This window comes from Vulpes vulpes, chromosome 5 (genome assembly GCF_048418805.1).
Source record: "Vulpes vulpes isolate BD-2025 chromosome 5, VulVul3, whole genome shotgun sequence".
Taxonomy (NCBI): domain Eukaryota; kingdom Metazoa; phylum Chordata; class Mammalia; order Carnivora; family Canidae; genus Vulpes; species Vulpes vulpes.
Genome location: NC_132784.1, coordinates 39,985,837 through 40,004,666, shown reverse-complemented (window position 1 = coordinate 40,004,666; position 18,830 = coordinate 39,985,837). Strand labels below are relative to the sequence as shown.

Sequence of the window (18,830 nt, the reverse complement as noted above, 5' to 3'; positions counted from 1 at the left end):
ATTAAATACATTATTATTATACATTAAAATTTTAATGTATTAACACGTTAAAATAAATGTACTTATGGTTGATTCAGTCATATATACTAGAGAATAACTGTCACAAACTATAATTCTAAGAATAAAATGACATGTACATTATGGATTTATTATGCAGTGGTTAGTTTTTAGGTTGCTAAATTAAAAGAATTAAGAAATTGCTGCACATGATTTATTACTATCTTCTTTACCTTCCTGTTTATCAGGTGTGTCTGACAGGTTCCAAATATTCAATCTTCCTGAAGAATCACCTTGAATTAATAGTTTATGGAGGTGTTCCTTGCATCCATAGAAGAACCGAGTAACAGGAGGACAAATTAGCAACTGACAAAAAAAAAAAAGTTCAAATATTTTTAGCTGTCCTATTTTTTTTTTTTTTTGCAGGTAATCTCTACACCAACATGGAGCTTGAACACATGATCCCAAGATCAAGAATCACATGCTCTACCAATTGAGCCAGCCAGGAGCCCCCATGCTGTCTTTTTAATAAAAATATTTCATATATTAACATTTTTTTCAGATAAGGATATTAAGTACTTTGCCTCAGTATCAGAATAAAAAACAATATTTTAATGTAATTGTATAGCATTAATTACATTAATGTCAACTAACATTCAAATCCAGTAAAATACAAACATGCAACAAAATGAAAACTATATTATAGTCCTTCTCTGGAATTAGTATTTATATTCTTTTTTCTCTACTTCAGAAAAACTGAATATTCATCACAACCACTCTTTACCAAAAAGAAGTCTCCACTTTAAAGGTGAAAAGTAGAGAACTCACTAATCCTAGTTTTTTGCCCATTCCTGCTTAGTCACTAAGAGTAGCAGCAAATTAAACTACCAAGATTGTCCAAGACTCCATTTTTTTAAGTAGTATATTTTCAACTAATAGCATGACATTTTACTTGGTCAAATTTACATAATCAATTTGAACCTAGCCTGATATGTTAACTATAAACCACTAGGAACAAAAAACCATTCATTAACCTCTTGTGTATACTTTTTTTAAACAAATGATTTTTCTGCTTAAGATCTTATGCCTTCAATGATATCACTTATTTGAAAATACTAAATAGGGGTGGGCTCATAAAATTAAAGTTTAGATTATCAATTCACAAATACTTGAATATTAAAGCATAGAATCTTATCCTGAAAAGTAATAAAAAATAATATCAGTTTTGACAATTATAATTAACAATTGGGATGCCTGGGTGGCTCAGCGTTTAGGTGCCTGCCTTCGGCTCAGGACGTGATCCTGGGGTCTAGGATCGAGTCCCACATCGGGCTCCTTGTGGGCAGTCTGCTTCTTGCTCTGCCTGTGTCTCTGCCTCTGTGTCTCTCATGATTAAATAAATAAAATCTTAAAAAAATAATAATAGTAATAATCTAAATACCATATTTGGTGGTGTTTCTGAAAAATCACTCGCCTATAGAAACTATATACATTATGCATAATCAATTTTGTGATTTAACTGAAGTCAGAATATTACTGAATATTGTAACTGATAAACAACAATATGCCTGACATAGAAAAGTTGCTACAGCAGCTATAATAACCAATATCCATATTCCAAAGTGTATCTCACACCACATAATACATATATGTATCTTAACTTAAAACATAGTGGAGAACTGGTATTTTAAAAACCATAATATGTACTTTGTTTTATCTAAGTTTTTTTTTTTAAGATTTTTAAAATTTAATTATTCATGAGAGACACAGAGAGAGAGAGAGAGGCAGAGACACAGGCAGAGGGAGAAGCAGGCTCCATCCAGGAAGCCTGACGTGGGACTTGATCCTGGGTCTCCAGGATTGTGCCCTGGGCTGAAGGCAGGCACTAAACCGCTGAGCCACCCGGGCTGCCCCTTATCTATGGTTTTTATACCAGTCATCACCCTTTAGTTTACCTGGAAATGATTGGTTGGAAAGAAGTATGTGTTCAAGTTAGGAAAATAAAGGACAGGTTACAGAGCATCTTAACCATACATAAATGTATAAATTCTGTAAATTCAAAATATTAAAAAAAAAACTCCCTTTCCCTCATCATCCCTTCACATAAAGATGGAACAAAATGTTCAAAATGAAAAAGCTGTGCAAACCCAGAATATAAGTAAAGGAAACTTAGTCCTTAATGTTCAAAAAATATAGAGGTAAAAACCTAGTACTCACAGTGCCATTATATTTCAACTCTAAACTGATATTAAGTAGGTTTTTAGAAGTCAAAATAAACTTTGGTTTTTATATAGGAAAAATTTTTTATTATTTCTAATGCCTAAACATTTAAAATACTGTATGATCTTGAGGAGATACTGTAATGCCTTATCCAAGTAATGAACTACTATATCATTCAGCAGTAGTCTATGATTATCTTTGTCTTCCTAAAATTATACCATGTCACTATGTTTATAATCACATGATAGCATAAATCAATACCATTAAATTATACCATCAACATGAATTCTATCAAAAAGTCATTCCCACTATGTAATCAGTAAAAGATCATCTATATCCTCAGAGAAACGAGAACACTCAAAGTATATGATTAAGATATATACATTTTACAATTATGCTTATAACTAACCATGTCAAATTATTTTACGACATTTAACAGAGCAACCTGAATCTTTCACATTCTTAGCTAAGAAGAGCCACCGATGAATGTAGTTATGAAAAAATTTTCAATGTCACTATCAATTATAAATAATACCTGAAGAAGTTTACCTCTTTATCTGTTCTATCCAAGAGGCTATGTTGTACAGGAGGAATTAAATTTTCAACCGCTTTCCCTACATCACTGCGGAATGAATCACTAGCTGGGAGGCAACTGAAAATGAGAAAAACATAACATTCAATTAAAATACTGGCATTAAATATTTTACCTGATGAGGATTTTTAGACAATGGACAAAATATGGATTTTCAAATTACAGTTAATTTAATGTAGGCATTAATGTCATAAAAATGCCCCACTTCAAATAAAGATCCACCTAATTTTTGTACTTGGTAGTTAAAATGGAATTATAAATCTAACTTAAGAAATTCTAAAGTTTTTTTTACTTAAATCATTTGTAGTTTAAACATCATCATATATTTAAGTCATACTCTGAATTCAGACTCTTGCTTTATTTAAAGTCTTAACTTATTATTGACTGAATACCTGGCAGGTAGTTTGTAAATATAACTTTGTCCATTTTCAGTCCAAATGATTACTTTATCTGCTGATACAAAGTCACCTCCAGTCCACGTCTGTCCATTTTCACTAGGACCTGAACACAGCAAGGAATAGTCTCCAGCATCAAATACCTACAAGGAACAAGAAATTCACAATCTAATCCATGTTGGTGTCATTTAAATAAGATACAGTGACTTTTAAACTAAAAACAAGGGTAGCCTGGGTGGCTCAGTCAGTTAAGCATCTACCTTTGGCTCAGGTCATGATTCCAGGGTCCTGAGATCGAGTCCAACATCAGGCTCCCTGCTCTGCAGGGAGTCTGCTTCTCCCCCTTCCCCCTGCTTGTGCACCCTCTCTTGCTCTCTCTCTCTGAAATAAATAAAATCTTTAAAAAAAATAAACTAAAAACAACACAAAACTTCTGGGAATATATTTTACAAACTCAGGCCTTTAAAATTCGCTACGTCAAGTTAAAGGCATTGTGGCAGTGAGCCTTGGGGCACAGTCACTTTCACCAGGGAAAACACAACTAGGTCCCCAGCTGTGTGCCTCTCAACAGTCAGACATATGACAAGTGGAGCAGGCGTGCTGCCTTGCACAGAGCCAGGGAATCTTTAGCCTTTCTTATCTAAAGGTAGGAATGTTCCATTATGGAATTCCAAGTAATAGGGAACCAGCCTCTAGAATGCATGGTTAGGACTCCTGTTTTATTTCTGTGTTCAGTAACAATATTTCTAATACACTAAGATATCAGAGTATCTCTCTATTAATACAGGAGTTACCTTACTTTATTTCATCCAGGGGATGAAGTAGCATAAATAGGAAGTTAAAAGACTCAGCTTTATTATTTAATAATTCTCACATATAAAAGTCAAGTCCTTCACCCCTCCCACACACACACACACACAAAAAAAGTCCCTAAAATTTCATCAGCAACCCAGGCCATCTGGAGCTTTGCATTTGTAAGGCACACTAAAGTTTACAAAGTGCCTTTACATCGTTATCTCATGAGTCTCAGAAGGACTGCAGGAGGCAGGCATTGCTATTCCATTTTACAGACAGCAAACTGACACAAATACACAAAAAATTACATCACCAGCTCAAGGTTGTATGTCCAGCAAGCACTAGAGCTAAGACTAAAAAGCCCTGACCTAATAATTCCTATAAGAATTTCAACCATTTTCAATAATTGGTAAAAGTATATTCTACATTGCTAAAAAATTTCCCCAGGAGGAATGAGTAAATCAGTGGCCCAGATTTTTTATTTCAGTTTTTTCTTAAATAAAAGGCAATCAAATTGCTTATACAAAGCCTTTCTGAAATTAAAACAAATGCTAGTCGAATTTACCATGATTTGCTATATTTATCATTTACAACATTAACACTACAAGAATAGCCAAGACAAGTCTAAGAAAGAATGGAGACCACCCTCCAGACTTATTATCAATTGAATATTATTATTCAAAACTATGAATAATTAGCTCGGCTGGCTCAGAGGTTTAGTGCCTGCCTTCGGCCCAGGGCGTGATCCTGGAGACCCAGGATCGAGTCCCACGTCAGGCTCACTGCGTGGAGCCTGCTTCTCCCTCTGCCTGTGTCTCTGCCTCTCTCTATGTCTCTCATGCATAAATAAATTTTTAAAAATCTTAAAAAAAAAAAACTATGAATAATTGTTATCTATGAAAGCAATTATATTATCTATGAAAACAATTATATTATCTATGAAAACAAATTATAAAGCTACAGAAATAAAATACAGTACTGATGCATAAACAGAAAAACCAGTAAGTCCAGAAACAGATTCCAGTAATTATAGGAACATAACATATGATAAAGGCACAACAATAAAAAAAAATGAATTATTCAACAAATGGCATCAGGAACTGGGGTCCCTCTGGAATAAAAATAACACTGGATCTACATCTTGCAATTTATACAAAATAAATTCCAGAGTAAATATTCAATGGTATATAAAGCACAATTATACAAATATTAGGAAAAATGAAATTTTTTTTAAAATCTCAGCTTGTGATGAGCCCTTTACAACATGTCACAAACTGTTAGAAACCATAAAAGATAACCACATTAGAATAAAAAACTTCTTTTCAGCAGTAGTTGGAGAAATCATTCTATTGAGTTACTATCTTAGTGTTGTTTTACGATGCATTTCCATGATGATTAATGAAGCTGAGCACCTTTCTATACATTTATCAGCCACTGGCTTTCTTCTTTCGTGAAACATTTTTGTCCATTTCCCTACTAGACTGACTTATTGTTCTGTTCTCACATGAATACCAAATGCTTATTATGAAAACACAAGAAACTGGTATTAAATAGTGCCCCTGGAGAGGGGAAGGAAAGAAACCAGGGGGAAAAAAAGATGCATACTTTTCACTGTGTCCTCTTGCACTCTGATTTTATTACTATTTTCATGTACTTTAAATTTTAAGACAAAGGAAGGATCCTACATAGCTCACTGTTAACAGGAGCTGCTAGCGTCTCCTCTCCAATCTTATTCCAAAACAGCAGCAGTGGCAAGGATAAGGTTTAAGGTGTCCCCTGGTCCACCCGTCACTACAAAGCCCATCCCCTTTGAGGTGGTATCAGGTGGAAGTACAGAGCATAGCTCCTGCAGTCAGGCTGCCAGAGCTGTAGCCCAGCAACTCCACTACACCCTGGAGAACTTCAGTCGAGCTTTCCGTGTCCCCTATAGTGCAGATGTCTCATCTGCAAAATGAGGAAAGTAATAGCTCCTACTTCGGCCAGCAGCTTCTAAGACTGCTCCTTTTTTAACCCTGTCCCCTGAATATGGTGGGATGTTGTGACTTTCTAGACTAAGAAATACGGGAGAAGTGATGAGATTGCAGTCTCAAGAGTAGGTGGGCCTTGGCTACAACTTCTTTTGCTCACTTACTACTCTGAGGGAACACAGTTTCCATGCTGTGAGAGGCCCACATGACAAGGAACTAATTCTCCAGCCAACAGTCACCTGCCAACCACCGACCGAGTGAGCCTGCACGCAGAAACACCCTAGGTGACCCCAACCAGAGTCCTGGCTCACATCTTGACCGTAACCTGTGGGAGACCTTGAGCCAGAGGTGCCCCACTAGGCCATGCCTGGATGCCCCACAGCTGAGCTTGTGGTACAGGAACCAGAGAGGAACTGATTCATGTTTATTGTTTTAAACTGCTCAATTTTGGAGTAATCTATTATGCAGGATTAGGTAACTAATATATCTCCCCTCAGAGAGTGGTAAGGATTAAAAGAAATAATACATAGAAAGCTTTGAAATATATTCTAAGAACAAGTGGTGAAAACATGCTGGTTCTTCTTTGTGTTATGGAAACACTGAAGTCTGGCAGTGTGGAAGTAATATACTCCTTCCGTCATTAGCTTTGAAATGATGTAGGAAGACCTTCCCAAATCCAAGAACTCAGAACAGAATGGCAATTGGGAATAACAACAAGCTACAAGGACAATCAGCCTGCAGAAAACTCACCACCTCTGTTTATGTTGTACTGAGGAAATGATGACTGAAACAGTAGCAAAAGGGAGAAATTAAGATAAATGGACTAATATTCATTAACTAAATCATTCCATAACCCAGAAAAAAGGATAACTATATAGCCAAATCCCAACACCTAAAAATTTGATATCAAAATCACACATGAATTCCAAAATGTTAAATATTCTTGCACCAAGCTCTTCCTTACAATTATCTTTGGAAGTCTGATAAACCACCACCTTAAAGGGTAAAAATACAGCTTCTTACTTAGGTAGTTATCTTACCCTCCAATATTTGGAGCACACAACCAAAAGTGACCTTTGTGTGAATGCACAAAAAGAAATGCTTTGGCAATTCTGACAATAAATTGGTTTGGACTCCTCCTCAAATATTGGCTCAGTATCCTGAAAAGAGAAAGATTTAGAAAATTTTAGGAATGGCTTGGTTGTTGATTAAAATTATCATACAATGATTAAAAAAATAAAGTGAAAAACATCACTTGATACATTCATCATTTTAGCATATCCTATAAGAACCAACGTAATAAAAAGCAGCAAAGAAAAAATTCTAAAAACAGGGCAGCCCTGGTGGCGCAGCGGTTTGGCGCCGCCTGCAGCTGGGGGCGTGATCCTGGAGACCTGGGATCGAGTCCCACATCGGACTCCCTGCATGGAGCCTGCTTCTCCCTCTGCCTGTGTCTCTGCCTCTCTGTCTCTCTCTCTCTGTGTTGCTCATGAATAAATAAATAAAATCTTTAAAAAATAAAAATTAAATTAAATTAAATTAAATTAAAAAATAAAATAAAATAAAATAAAATAAAATAAAATAAAATAAAATAAAATAAAATAAAATCATCCTGGCACAATGTCTTTGCTACAAAGCTACTCAATAGTAAAATGCTGATGAGAATCAGTGTCAACATCGTGGCAGTAACAGATGATAAGAGTTTGAGTCAATCCTAAATTCTGTATCTGTATGTTCTTTTAGGTAAAAAAAAAACAAAAAACAAAAAAAACAAAAAACCTGATCAATTCCTCCAGGTCCTCCCAAATTCAGTATGTAAAAATTCACTAGCTGAAGAGATTAGCATCAATACTGTCAGAATATTGATCTGCTGTTCCTATCGACAGAGTTACAAGGAATTCGAGCACAAAGAACAGAGAGAGAACTAAAATTGGCTTTATATACTTTTTGTGTTGGTTTGTGTTGGTTTTCTTTTCCCTCAAGCAAACTATCTTTTAACTTTAATAGAGGCAACTGAGGAAAATCCCAGCTCTTCTGTTTCTCTACTTTACATCCTGTACAGCATGTTTCTCTATTTCATATCCTCGACAGAGCAGATGTCTGCTATCAAAAGTGAAAAACATAATGCACTTACAGAGACAGCATACTAGGGGATGTTCTAATACTATGTCAGTAAGGCTCTCGAAAAAGAAGAGATTTCTCCGGCTCTTTAGGAAAAAGGGGGGGGGGGGCTATCATCACTAAAATTTAAGACTCTAAGAACAGAACATTTGTCTCACCTGCATTCCACTTATTTCAGAGGTAACAATCCACACCTTCAAGATGCCCGTCACTGAGAGTGCTACCACAGTGTCCTCTAAGTCAAAAGGGACCAAGAAGCCAAGGTTACAAACATAATACTTTCTTTCTAAATAATAACATGGCTTGCATTAGTGAAATTAATAGTTTTTCAATTGGCATAAAAGCATAATTCTAAATTTCATGAAATAATAGAAAACCAGGTTTTGAAAAGTAATAGGCCACAAATTTGAAATTCAAGGAAAAGTTGTTTGCAGCTACTTGAATTTATTGCTAATCAACGAGTTTTTAATAATTTCAAATGTTCCTGGATCACTATGATTACATGATGATTTAACAAAGAATTTTTATTCTTCAAAATTCACAACTTTTATTATCATGGATGAGCACACTCTCTCGAAGACACTCATTTCCCCACTGTTCCACCTACCCTGCCAGCCTTCTAGACATTTTATGGCACATTACACCTTCTATAGACTGTTCAAGAGAAAACATGATATAAAAACTGAATTCATTAGCCCACTTCGGGGAGCTACCAAAAAAAAAAAAAAAAAAAAAAAAAACAACTGAATTCATAAGCTTCAGGTAAGGAAGCAGTCACAGCTCCATGGCAACATACATGAAACTCTGGGAGGAGAGATATTGGAAACAGTCTAATGCAGGCTCCAGAGTGAGGGAAATACATGTGAAAATTGCAATTTCTTTACTAAGCAGGAAACAGTAGATACCTGTCTTAAATTCAATTTGCTTATCTGTACACAAATACAAAAGAGTAAGAACAGTACCTAGCCCAATAATAATTAAGACACACCACAAGGATAGCACTCAGCATGTCAATCAAGATGGGTTATTACCATTATTAAAAAGAACCATTTGCTGTCTGTAAGTAAAAACCTCATCATGTTATCTACTTCTCTAGGCTACGAAGGCACTGGAATGCAGGAATTACAAGTCATGACCCTGTATGGAGACACTAACGACTGTTCACAAATCTGTTAATTTATAATAAAAGTGGAACATACCAATATATCCAAAATTCTCAAATACCCCAAAGACCAGAATATGGTAACTGCAGATTAAAAGTTACATACGTTTACAACATTATAAACTGATAACATTTAGAACTGCATGCACAGCACAAAAGTTCCATCAGTGACAATGTACCCTGTTTATTAGACCAGAGTGAGTACAGGTGTATTTCATATGGAAATAGTGTAAAAGTTCAAAATGTGCACACTACTTGTTACAAATATATTCTTTTAAAGAAAACATTAATTGTAACTACAATTACAGGTGAACAAACTAATAATGAGTTCCCTCCCAGAAAATGAATCTCATTTTCACTGCTATGCTCTGGAATAAAGCAGTAATTCTCGAATAGGCATTAAAAAGCCTCTACTTAAAGATTAAAGAAGCCTGCTCGATTTTATTTGACTGAACATCTCCCAAATATATTTGACCAAAGACCCCTCCTTTTTCACTAATATCTATCAACAAACTTCAGAACCAATACTTTGAAGATGGGCCCTTGGGAAGTACTGCAAACCCATCCACTCTGTTTCCACAGCGAGTGCTGGACTTCATTCAGATCTGCACCACTCTTGCCTGGAGTATTAAAATCATCTCCCATCTAAACCATTCTCAACAAAGCCACCAAAGTGATGCTTAAAACCTAAGTCCCAGTGTGGCTGGGTGGCTCAGGTCAGGATCTCAGGGTCCTGGGATCGAGCCCCCCATCAGACTCCCTGTTCAGTAGGAAGTCTGCTTCTCCCTCTCCCTCTGCCCGCCTCCGTCCCCCTGGCTCGTGGTCACTGTCTCTCTCTCTCAAATAAATAAATACAATCTTCAAAAAATAAAATAAAACAGAAGTCCTTTCAAGCATTCTTACCAGAGACTGTCCAACACCTATAGGAAGGGCCAGAAAGCTACCGCTCACAGATTAAATCCAGCCCATTGGTTGTTTTTTGTAAATACTGTTTTATTAGAACACAGACTAATTCACTTCCGTGCTATGTGCTTTTGTTCCGCACTGACAAAACTGAGTAGTTGAAACACATATCACGTGGACTATAAAACCTAAAATATTTAGTATGTGGTCCTTTACAGTACAAGTCTACCAACCCCTGATCTACAGGATGAAACCCAAGTTCCCTAGCTATTACTCAGGCCCTTCCTGATATGCCTCCCACCAACGGTGCCGACCTCAGAGGCCCCCACTCCTTCCCTCAAACTTATGTTTTATATTTATGAAATATGTCATATATGATACAGAACTCTACAGTAAACTACCCATCACATTAGGGCGCCAAAGTCCTTAAAAGGCATCACACACTTACCTTGTGTTCGGTGAGATCGGATAATACTCATGGAGCTAATCCAGTCTGGAGAGATCTTTGATACTAAGGAGTATAACACCTCAAGGCTGGTGGCATCCACAACGAGGATTTCAGGATAGTGGCCATGGCATAAAAGCCTTCCTTCTCTCTGATTTCCAACAGAAAACTGGTAGAACTAAAAGGAAAAAGAGTTTTAAATGTTCTCCTTGTGAGACTTGATTCAAAGGCACTCATCACACTTACTGCACTCAATTTCTCCAGTAGTATTTCCAGACAGGTTCTATATGGTGCCTATTAGAGGTGTCTATGTATGTATATATAGTTTATGTCTGTATAGACATCCAACAAGTTACATTAAAATTTCAAAATATCTAACAAAACTTATTCTTTTCCTAACATCCTCCCTTTTGAATTACTTTGGAGAAGTTATAATAATAATTCTTTAATTTTCCATAGCATCTAAAACAGATTGTTGACTGAATTTATAAAACACCTCAGTAAAATCAGCTTCACAAATCAAAGCAAAAGGAATCTTTTCACAAAACAAAGCAAAACATATCAATTTTAGATGAATGGGAATAGGTGGGTAGAAGTTTATAATTACTAGTTATGAGGAAATAAAATTTAGAAGATGACTGCTGTTCAAGCATGTTATAATTAGTGGTAAATTCTGATTAATCCAAGTGTGTTATTTCAGACTGAAGTGTGAGACAACTATGTAAATCATCCTCATAATGCACATTTATACTTTGTGGAAGAAACACAGAAGAACCAATACAATCATGATCTACATGTTACTCATCCCAAGAGCAGCTCAAAAGGAAATGATGGGTTTCCACCAACCAAAGAGCAAAGGAAAAATAACTATCAAAACAAAACTAACAAAACTTCTAAAAGGACCTGTCTCCTATCAGCCTCAAAAAAAAGTGACTCTCCTAGTAGAATGATTCTCTGAGGTGATTATAAGAAGGTGAAGACATCTCATCTCCAGACTACTACTTCCCAAAGAACTGGACTCTATATGAATCACATGAGGGCAAGCTAGACAGTGAAAAGCATATTGTAAGCACTCCACAGCTTGGGGAAAAAAACTAAGGAATCTTGATCCAGTCTGTCTGCTCCCACACTCATCAGTCCTGCCCTCAGGCTCAACATCGTGTGTGAAGGAATATGATCTTCTCTCAACTACAGAGTACCCTGGATACTTTATCCCAGGATCCTAAACACGGATCACAGAGCACATTAACTATGGGCAGGGTAACACCACTAAGATTCCGAGGGGAGAGGGTGTCTAATAAAACGCAGGCAACCACAGAGGAGGGCATCTCTAGATCTTAGAAGGTTGATCCAAAAAATATGACACACAACCTAGAGGTCCCAGGGACTGCTAGGCACTCTCATGATAATGTGACCATAAGCAACGGTAAGCCATCAAGGAGGAGGAGGGTCAAGGAGGAAAAAATGGGCGCAGAGAAGCCAACTTTGTCAGTATTCACCAACACCAGCCAGGAGACACACGTACACTGTAGTCACTGGAGTAGAGCTCTCCTGGGGACAGGGATATTTTATTAGCCTTGCCTGACTAGCTGCCTCCCACCTTTTACTTTATACTCCCAAATTACCTTCTGACCACGAAATTTAGTCTCCTAGACACCTTCATACTAGCAAAGAAAGTATCCTGAATGGCTGGGACGCCTGAGTGGTTCAGCAGTTGAGCATCTATGTTTGGCTCAGGGCATGATCCTGGAGTCCCAGGATCGAGTCCTATTACAGGCTTCCTGCATGGAGCCTGCTTCTCCCTCTGCCTGTGTCTCTGCCTCTCTGTGTATCTCTCATGAATAATAAAAAGGAAAAGGAAAAGGATGAATCTTGAATGGGGAAACAAGTTTTCCAAATATTAAAAAGGGATCTCCCACGTGATAATTCAGTAAGTTGGCATCTCCTTGTAATTTCTGTAAGTGCCAGTCTTATCAAGGTTTATCATTTCTGCTTATATAAACAACTTGCTCTTGGACCTGAGAGAGTGAAGATCACACAGGAAACAACTGTCACACACTAATGCATCTGTCAAAAAGCATCTTCTAGAGATTGCTGTCAATTTAAATGCAAGACCTAATACAGGATCTGAGAAAGAACAGGCACTAAAAATATGTTGAATGAACAAACATAATTTTTCCTAAAATTTTAACCAAAAGTTTTTAAATCATGGAATTAAACAATCAAGATATGTTTACATCTAAGGAATCCAAGACATTTATATGTAATTTTTCAATAAAAATAATCTACAAAGTCACTGTCTACCATTTATTATCTCTTTCTCTCTATAAACCCTGATGATTCTTCATGTGACAAAAATATATTATACCCCTTAAATAAAAAGCATATACCCTAACAACACTGAAGAAGCAATTTTTAAAAGGCCCTCACCAGGGCAAGAGATAGTAAAAACAACAACAACAACAAAAAAAACCTTTATGACACAAACCACTACCTCACCCCCAAACATTTTCCACTGCTTTTCTAATTTGTGTTGGCACAAGATTTCTTTCCCAACAAATGACTCCATTTGTTTAAGCGAGGCAGTATGATGTAACCGAAAGAATAGAAAGATAAACCTGATTTGGGATCCTGGCATCAGGAATGACTCACTGTGAGCCTGGGACAAGTCATTTAATCACTCCTGGTCTCAGCTTCTTTCTGAATATACTAAAATAGTATACTCCTACTTAATTTGTAAGGATGTGGGGAAGACTAGATGAGATGCCTATACAATATGTGCTCAGTAAAAGCTAGTTTTCTTCTCTTCCCTCTCCTGCCCCATCAAGAACATAAATTATATTTTCTATATAGACTTGTGATTTTCCCAATACTCAATAGAGTAAATGATGCATAAATTGAAGCACAAAGAAACTATTATGAAAGAATAAGAACACCAGGGTGTTTGCAGCCACCGCCGCGCCGCCATCGCTCACCAACGCCAGCGCCACCTCTAGCTCACCAAGCTCCAGCCGAAGGAGAAGAGGGGTAAGAAAGGAGGTCTCTGTACCATGGCTCGTACAAAGCAGACTGCCCGCAAATCGACCGGTGGTAAAGCACCAAGGAAGCAACTTGGCTACAAAAGCCGCTCGCAAGAGTGCACCCTCTACTGGAGGGGTGAAGAAACCTCATCGTTACAGGCCTGGTACTGTGGCACTCCATGAAATTAGACGTTATCAGAAGTCCACTGAACTTCTGATCCGCAAACTTCCTTTCCAGTGTCTGGTGCGAGAAATTGCTCAAGACTTCAAAACAGATCTGCACTTCCAGAGTGCAGCTATTGGTGCTTTGCAGGAGGCAAGTGAGGCCTATCTGGTGGGCCTCTTTGAAGACACCAACCTGTGTGCTATCCATGTCAAACGTGTCACAATTATGCCAAAAGACATCCAGCTAGCATGCCGCATATATGGAGAACGTGCTTAAGAATCCACTACGATGGAAAACATTTCATTCTTTAAAAAAAAAAATTTTTTTTTCTCTTCTTCCTGTTATTGGTAGTTCTCTGAACATTAGATATTTTTTTTCCATGGGGTCAAAAGGTACCTAAGTATATGATTGCAAGTGGAAAAATAGGGGACAGAAATCAGGTATTGGCAGTTTTTCCATTTTCATTTGTGTGTGAATTTTTAATATAAATTCGGGGACATAAAGCATTAATGCAAGTCAAAATGTTTCAGTGAACACGTTTCAGCAGTTCAACTTTATAACAATTACAAATAAACCTGTTAAATTTTTCTGGACAATGCCAGCATTTGGATTTTTTAAAAACAAGTAAATTTCTTATTGATGGCAAAAAAAAAAAAAAAGAAAGAAAAGAAAAGAAAAGAAAAGAAAAGAAAAGAAAGAAAAGAAAAGAAAAGAACAGAACACCAGGAATATCAGTCAGAAATTATACATTCCTATGTAAATTCTTGTATAAGGCAGGCATATAAAATAGGCATTTCTTCAACAGTTAGAAAGTCAAAAAAGTGTAACCAAGGAACAATTGCACAAGTAATAAACAGGATATGATCTACAAAGTGGATCCATTTGTGTTAATCATGAATGGAATCATAAAGGCTTTAGCATGAAAGATTCCATTATTTAGGATCTAGAGGACTGACCCAACTAGTAAAGGGGCTCTCTCGCCTGGTTAATCAAAGTGGCCAGAAAAAGAAGTGGCAGGGGCAACTGGCTTACCTTTGACCTTTCCTCATTAGTCCCTTCTACTTAATAAGTCCCCCACTATACCATCTGATGAGGAACACTTTTACTACCCCAATTGTACTCTTCTTGTCCTATTACTCACTTCCACCCCATTTTTCATATAAAAATATGGGCTCAATGTCTAAAAAACATTTAATTGTACACCTGTAGTAAGTTATGCTGACTTGAACTGTTATGGAAATAGATACCAACCTGTATGCCTGTATGTGTGCAGGCTAACTTTGTAAACTCAATACATCTGCCATCATTCACATCCCAGAGACACATCTCTCTATAAAACAAAAATAATAGCTAACTTTAAATCTGATTTTTAAAAGCATTGTTCAATTTTGTCACAGTGCTTTAAAGGGAATCTTCCATTAAAACTGATATATTTCAGGAAAAGTAGTGTATAATCATTACTGTGTCTGTGAAAAATTCTGGTCTTCACTCACCATCCCAATCTCCCCTTCAACCTACACCCCCACCTGGATGCACATTCTTTCTGGGCACAGAGTAGGACTGCACTTCCCAGCTTCCTTTTGGTTCTGAAGTCTCACGAGTAATTCTGGCCACAACTGATTCAAGGACCTCAAGAACTTTCTTTCTTCTCTGCGTGGCTACTCCTGTTAGTAGTGCTCCCTCCCCCTCAACCTCAAAATAAGGATGGTAATGAAGCAAAGTCCCAAATGATATACCAGGGCCAAATGACAAAACCAAGAAACAAACTTTTAATTTAAACCACTGGGATTTTCCATTAGTTACCAGCATAGCTAGAAAATTTAGCACAAAATAAAAATTAAAGTCAACTTAATTCTAAATTTTTGCAAATTAAATGTAATATTCCAATTATAATTCTGTTTATTACATAAGTTTACCAAGTGCATAACATAAAAAGCTTCTTTCTCAAACTACAGACATGACATACAAAATTAGAAATATCAGCATGTCTTTGCCTCTTAAAGAAGTAAGTTCTATTTAATGAAAGACATTAATAAAATGCAGTGACACTAATATTCTCAGGGCTTTCTTCAAGGTGCCCTTTCTTATACCTCATATGGTATGAAACAATTTTTCAAAGGAGGTTCAGTCTTATTTAGAATATGCATGCTAATATGAATTATGCTTTAATTGACCAAAAGGGACTATACTTTTACCTGGTGCTACCTCTACTTGTTGCAAACAGTTACATAAGGTTCTTCTCAAATTCATAAATTATGGGAGGGGAAAGAGGAGAGAAGACCTTCTTAAATAATTCTTTCCAAGTCCCCAACTCTCTTTAATAACATATTATTTTCTATGCATCAAAAAAGTTTAAAAGCTTAAAAACTCCTCACTCTGAAACCTATGACTACTACCCAATGATCTGTCTAAAAACAAATTATGTTCTAAGACTCAAGAATATATACAATTACATTAGTGTATTAACAAATATGAATACAACAACATGACTTCTGCATGGCTTCATCTTCCAAATTTATGCTAGCCTAGCCATCATTCAGGTCTTTTTAAAACTCTCAAAATGGTCTGCCAACTTAAAAAAATAGAGATTAATGATCAGGCTTTAACCTGTAAGGTCTTTTGAGTTTCTCAAAAGCAAGGCAAAAACATAATCATAAATTACGATAAAAGTATTACAAAAATCATTAACAAAAATTCACATTTATAAAACCATATTTCAAATATCTTTAAGTTTAGATAACTGAAGCATTTACTTAAAAGATACTTCAAAAGAAAAAAATTCCCTACTTACTAATACACTGGTACTATTTGCAATAAAGACTTACGAGGAAAAAAGTAAATAAGAAAATACTTACCCACTTTCAGATGCACTCACAATATACTGTTTGTCACTAGAAGCACAAGCTTTAGACAAACAGGTGATTGAGGCTGTGTGACCAAACAACAGTGCTCGAGGATTAACCTAGAAATACACATATATGTTGATATAAGTACCAAATTTTTAAAAACTAATTTTTAGGAATCCTGTGAATTTTCAATATAAATATATAGACAGATTTGAGAAGACCTGCTCAGAACACCAAAAACTGAGAGCAACGCAACAGCAATCCCCATCCATTTAATGCTCAGAATCACACTACCAGATAGATGGTTCTGAAGTCAAAATTGGAAAAGCAACAGGTAACACTATTGGCCCAACACATACAGAGAGTGACAGAGTTAGAAGTCAAACGAGGGCAGTCTTCAGCACTAAATTACAGTGTACAGAAGAATCAGATTAAGAATGACTTAGTAACAAAACAATTTAGCACCACTTATTTTTTAAATAACATGTTCATTGACCTGAAAACATATCTAGAGTCTAGATTAACACACTCAAAACTCAAAAAAAGAGAGGACGGGCACCCTCCCAAATGCTGATAGAAACATTAACTATCAAGAATGAAGAATGACTTTCACAGACTAATGATTTAGTAACATAGTGCCTTACAAGAAAGAATGGCTTAATAACCACTATTCTAAAATAGTCTGGCAATCAGTCCCCAAATTTATCTACTTTGTACCAAATGGCATGTTATTACTTCAGGCTTCAGGGCCTTAGGTTATTTCAGGATATATTTTTCAATTAAATATTTAATACACACAAATAAAATTTATAATATATAAGATATAAAGAATATATTAAATAGCCACATACTCAATATCCAGTTAAGAGAATAGAATATGACAAAATCCCCTTATACCTATCCTGGTGCCCATTTTGCAAACAATTTATCCCAATTTATTAGTAAAGCTAAACTGCTCAAAATTAAATGTTCCATGAAAGAGTACTACTGGTATTGTTCTACAGTTCTGGTATGTAACAACTGAAGAGATTTTCCAAATAAAATGCATTTTAGTCATCTTTTGCGTAATTACAATTAAGAAAATTTCAATCTTTTTTTTTTTTGCTTAGTTACATAATATGCATTTTTTCCCTCAAAGGCTAAATTTTTATTCTAATTATTTAAGAATCAATTAGTTTATAGTTAGAATGGGCTTGGAAAGTTTTCCCATACAGCCAAAATTTTCTCATACACCTAACTCCACCTCCATATAGAGATTCAATAATCTTCCACTTAAAACTATGCTCTTGGTCAATTCTGTAATTTCTTCCAAGAAAATCAACTTTACCAATAGTTTTACTTCAAATGTATATAACTTTGTTGGAAAATTCCACTTTCAGCCATTACAACTAGAACTAGACTTTACTTCCACCATCATCTAGAAAAATAAAAATATTTGAATGAAGTATAAACAGCACATGATCATCTTAATAGAGGCAATAAAACTTTTGACAAAATTCAGTATCCTTTCATAATTAAAAACTCTCAACAAAATGAATATAGAAGGAATATATCCCAACTTTATAAAGACTATATATGACAAGCTCACAGCTAAAATCATACTCAACAGGGAAAAGCTAAAAGCCTTTCCTCTAAGATCAGGAACAAGACAGAAATATTCACTCCTGCTACTGCTATTCAACATAGTATTGAAAGTCTAAGCCAGAGCAATTAGGCAAGAAAAATAAATAAAAGGCACCCAAATCAGAAAGACAAAAGTAAAATTTTCTCTGTTTACAGATGACATGATCCTACATATCCTAAAGATTCCACCAAGAGACTGCTAGAATAACAAATTCAGTAAAGTTGCAGGATATAAAATAAACATACAAAATTCAATTGCATTTCTATACACTAACAACAAAATACACTAACAACAAAATATCCAAACAAAATATGCTAAACAACAAAATGTCTAAAGGAGAAATTGAGAAAATCACACAATAGAATCAAAAAGAATAAAATACAGTTGACCCTTGCACACAAGAAATCTAGAAAAATCTAGAAAAAGACTCTACTGGAGCCAAAAGTAAATACAGCACAGTCACAGTAAACAAGTCAAAATACTAAAAAGCAATTGTTTTTCTAAGTACTGGCAATGAACATTTGTAAAATAAAACTAGAATATATGGCTTTGCCACCCACCGTCAGATAAAAGAAAA

The 18,830-nt window shown here is 35.8% G+C and overlaps 1 protein-coding gene and 1 pseudogene across 10 annotated transcripts in view; one reads left to right on the top strand and one right to left on the bottom strand.

The window, feature by feature from the left end:
• The window catches only part of WDR7 (WD repeat domain 7), a 350,640-nt gene that overhangs the window by 306,959 nt on the left and 24,851 nt on the right, over window positions 1-18,830 (bottom strand). For all 10 annotated transcript variants that reach the window (XM_025997662.2, XM_072757950.1, XM_025997661.2 and 7 more), the window contains 8 exons: window positions 16,639-16,745; window positions 15,035-15,113; window positions 10,601-10,775; window positions 8,246-8,322; window positions 7,007-7,126; window positions 3,202-3,347; window positions 2,767-2,869; window positions 231-363 (listed from right to left, as the gene is read on the bottom strand). In XM_025997662.2, coding sequence (XP_025853447.2) covers window positions 231-363; window positions 2,767-2,869; window positions 3,202-3,347; window positions 7,007-7,126; window positions 8,246-8,322; window positions 10,601-10,775; window positions 15,035-15,113; window positions 16,639-16,745 — 940 coding nt within the window. The remainder of the gene's footprint in view (window positions 1-230; window positions 364-2,766; window positions 2,870-3,201; window positions 3,348-7,006; window positions 7,127-8,245; window positions 8,323-10,600; window positions 10,776-15,034; window positions 15,114-16,638; window positions 16,746-18,830) is intronic.
• Window positions 13,631-14,059, top strand: LOC112919284 (histone H3.3A-like; annotated as a pseudogene).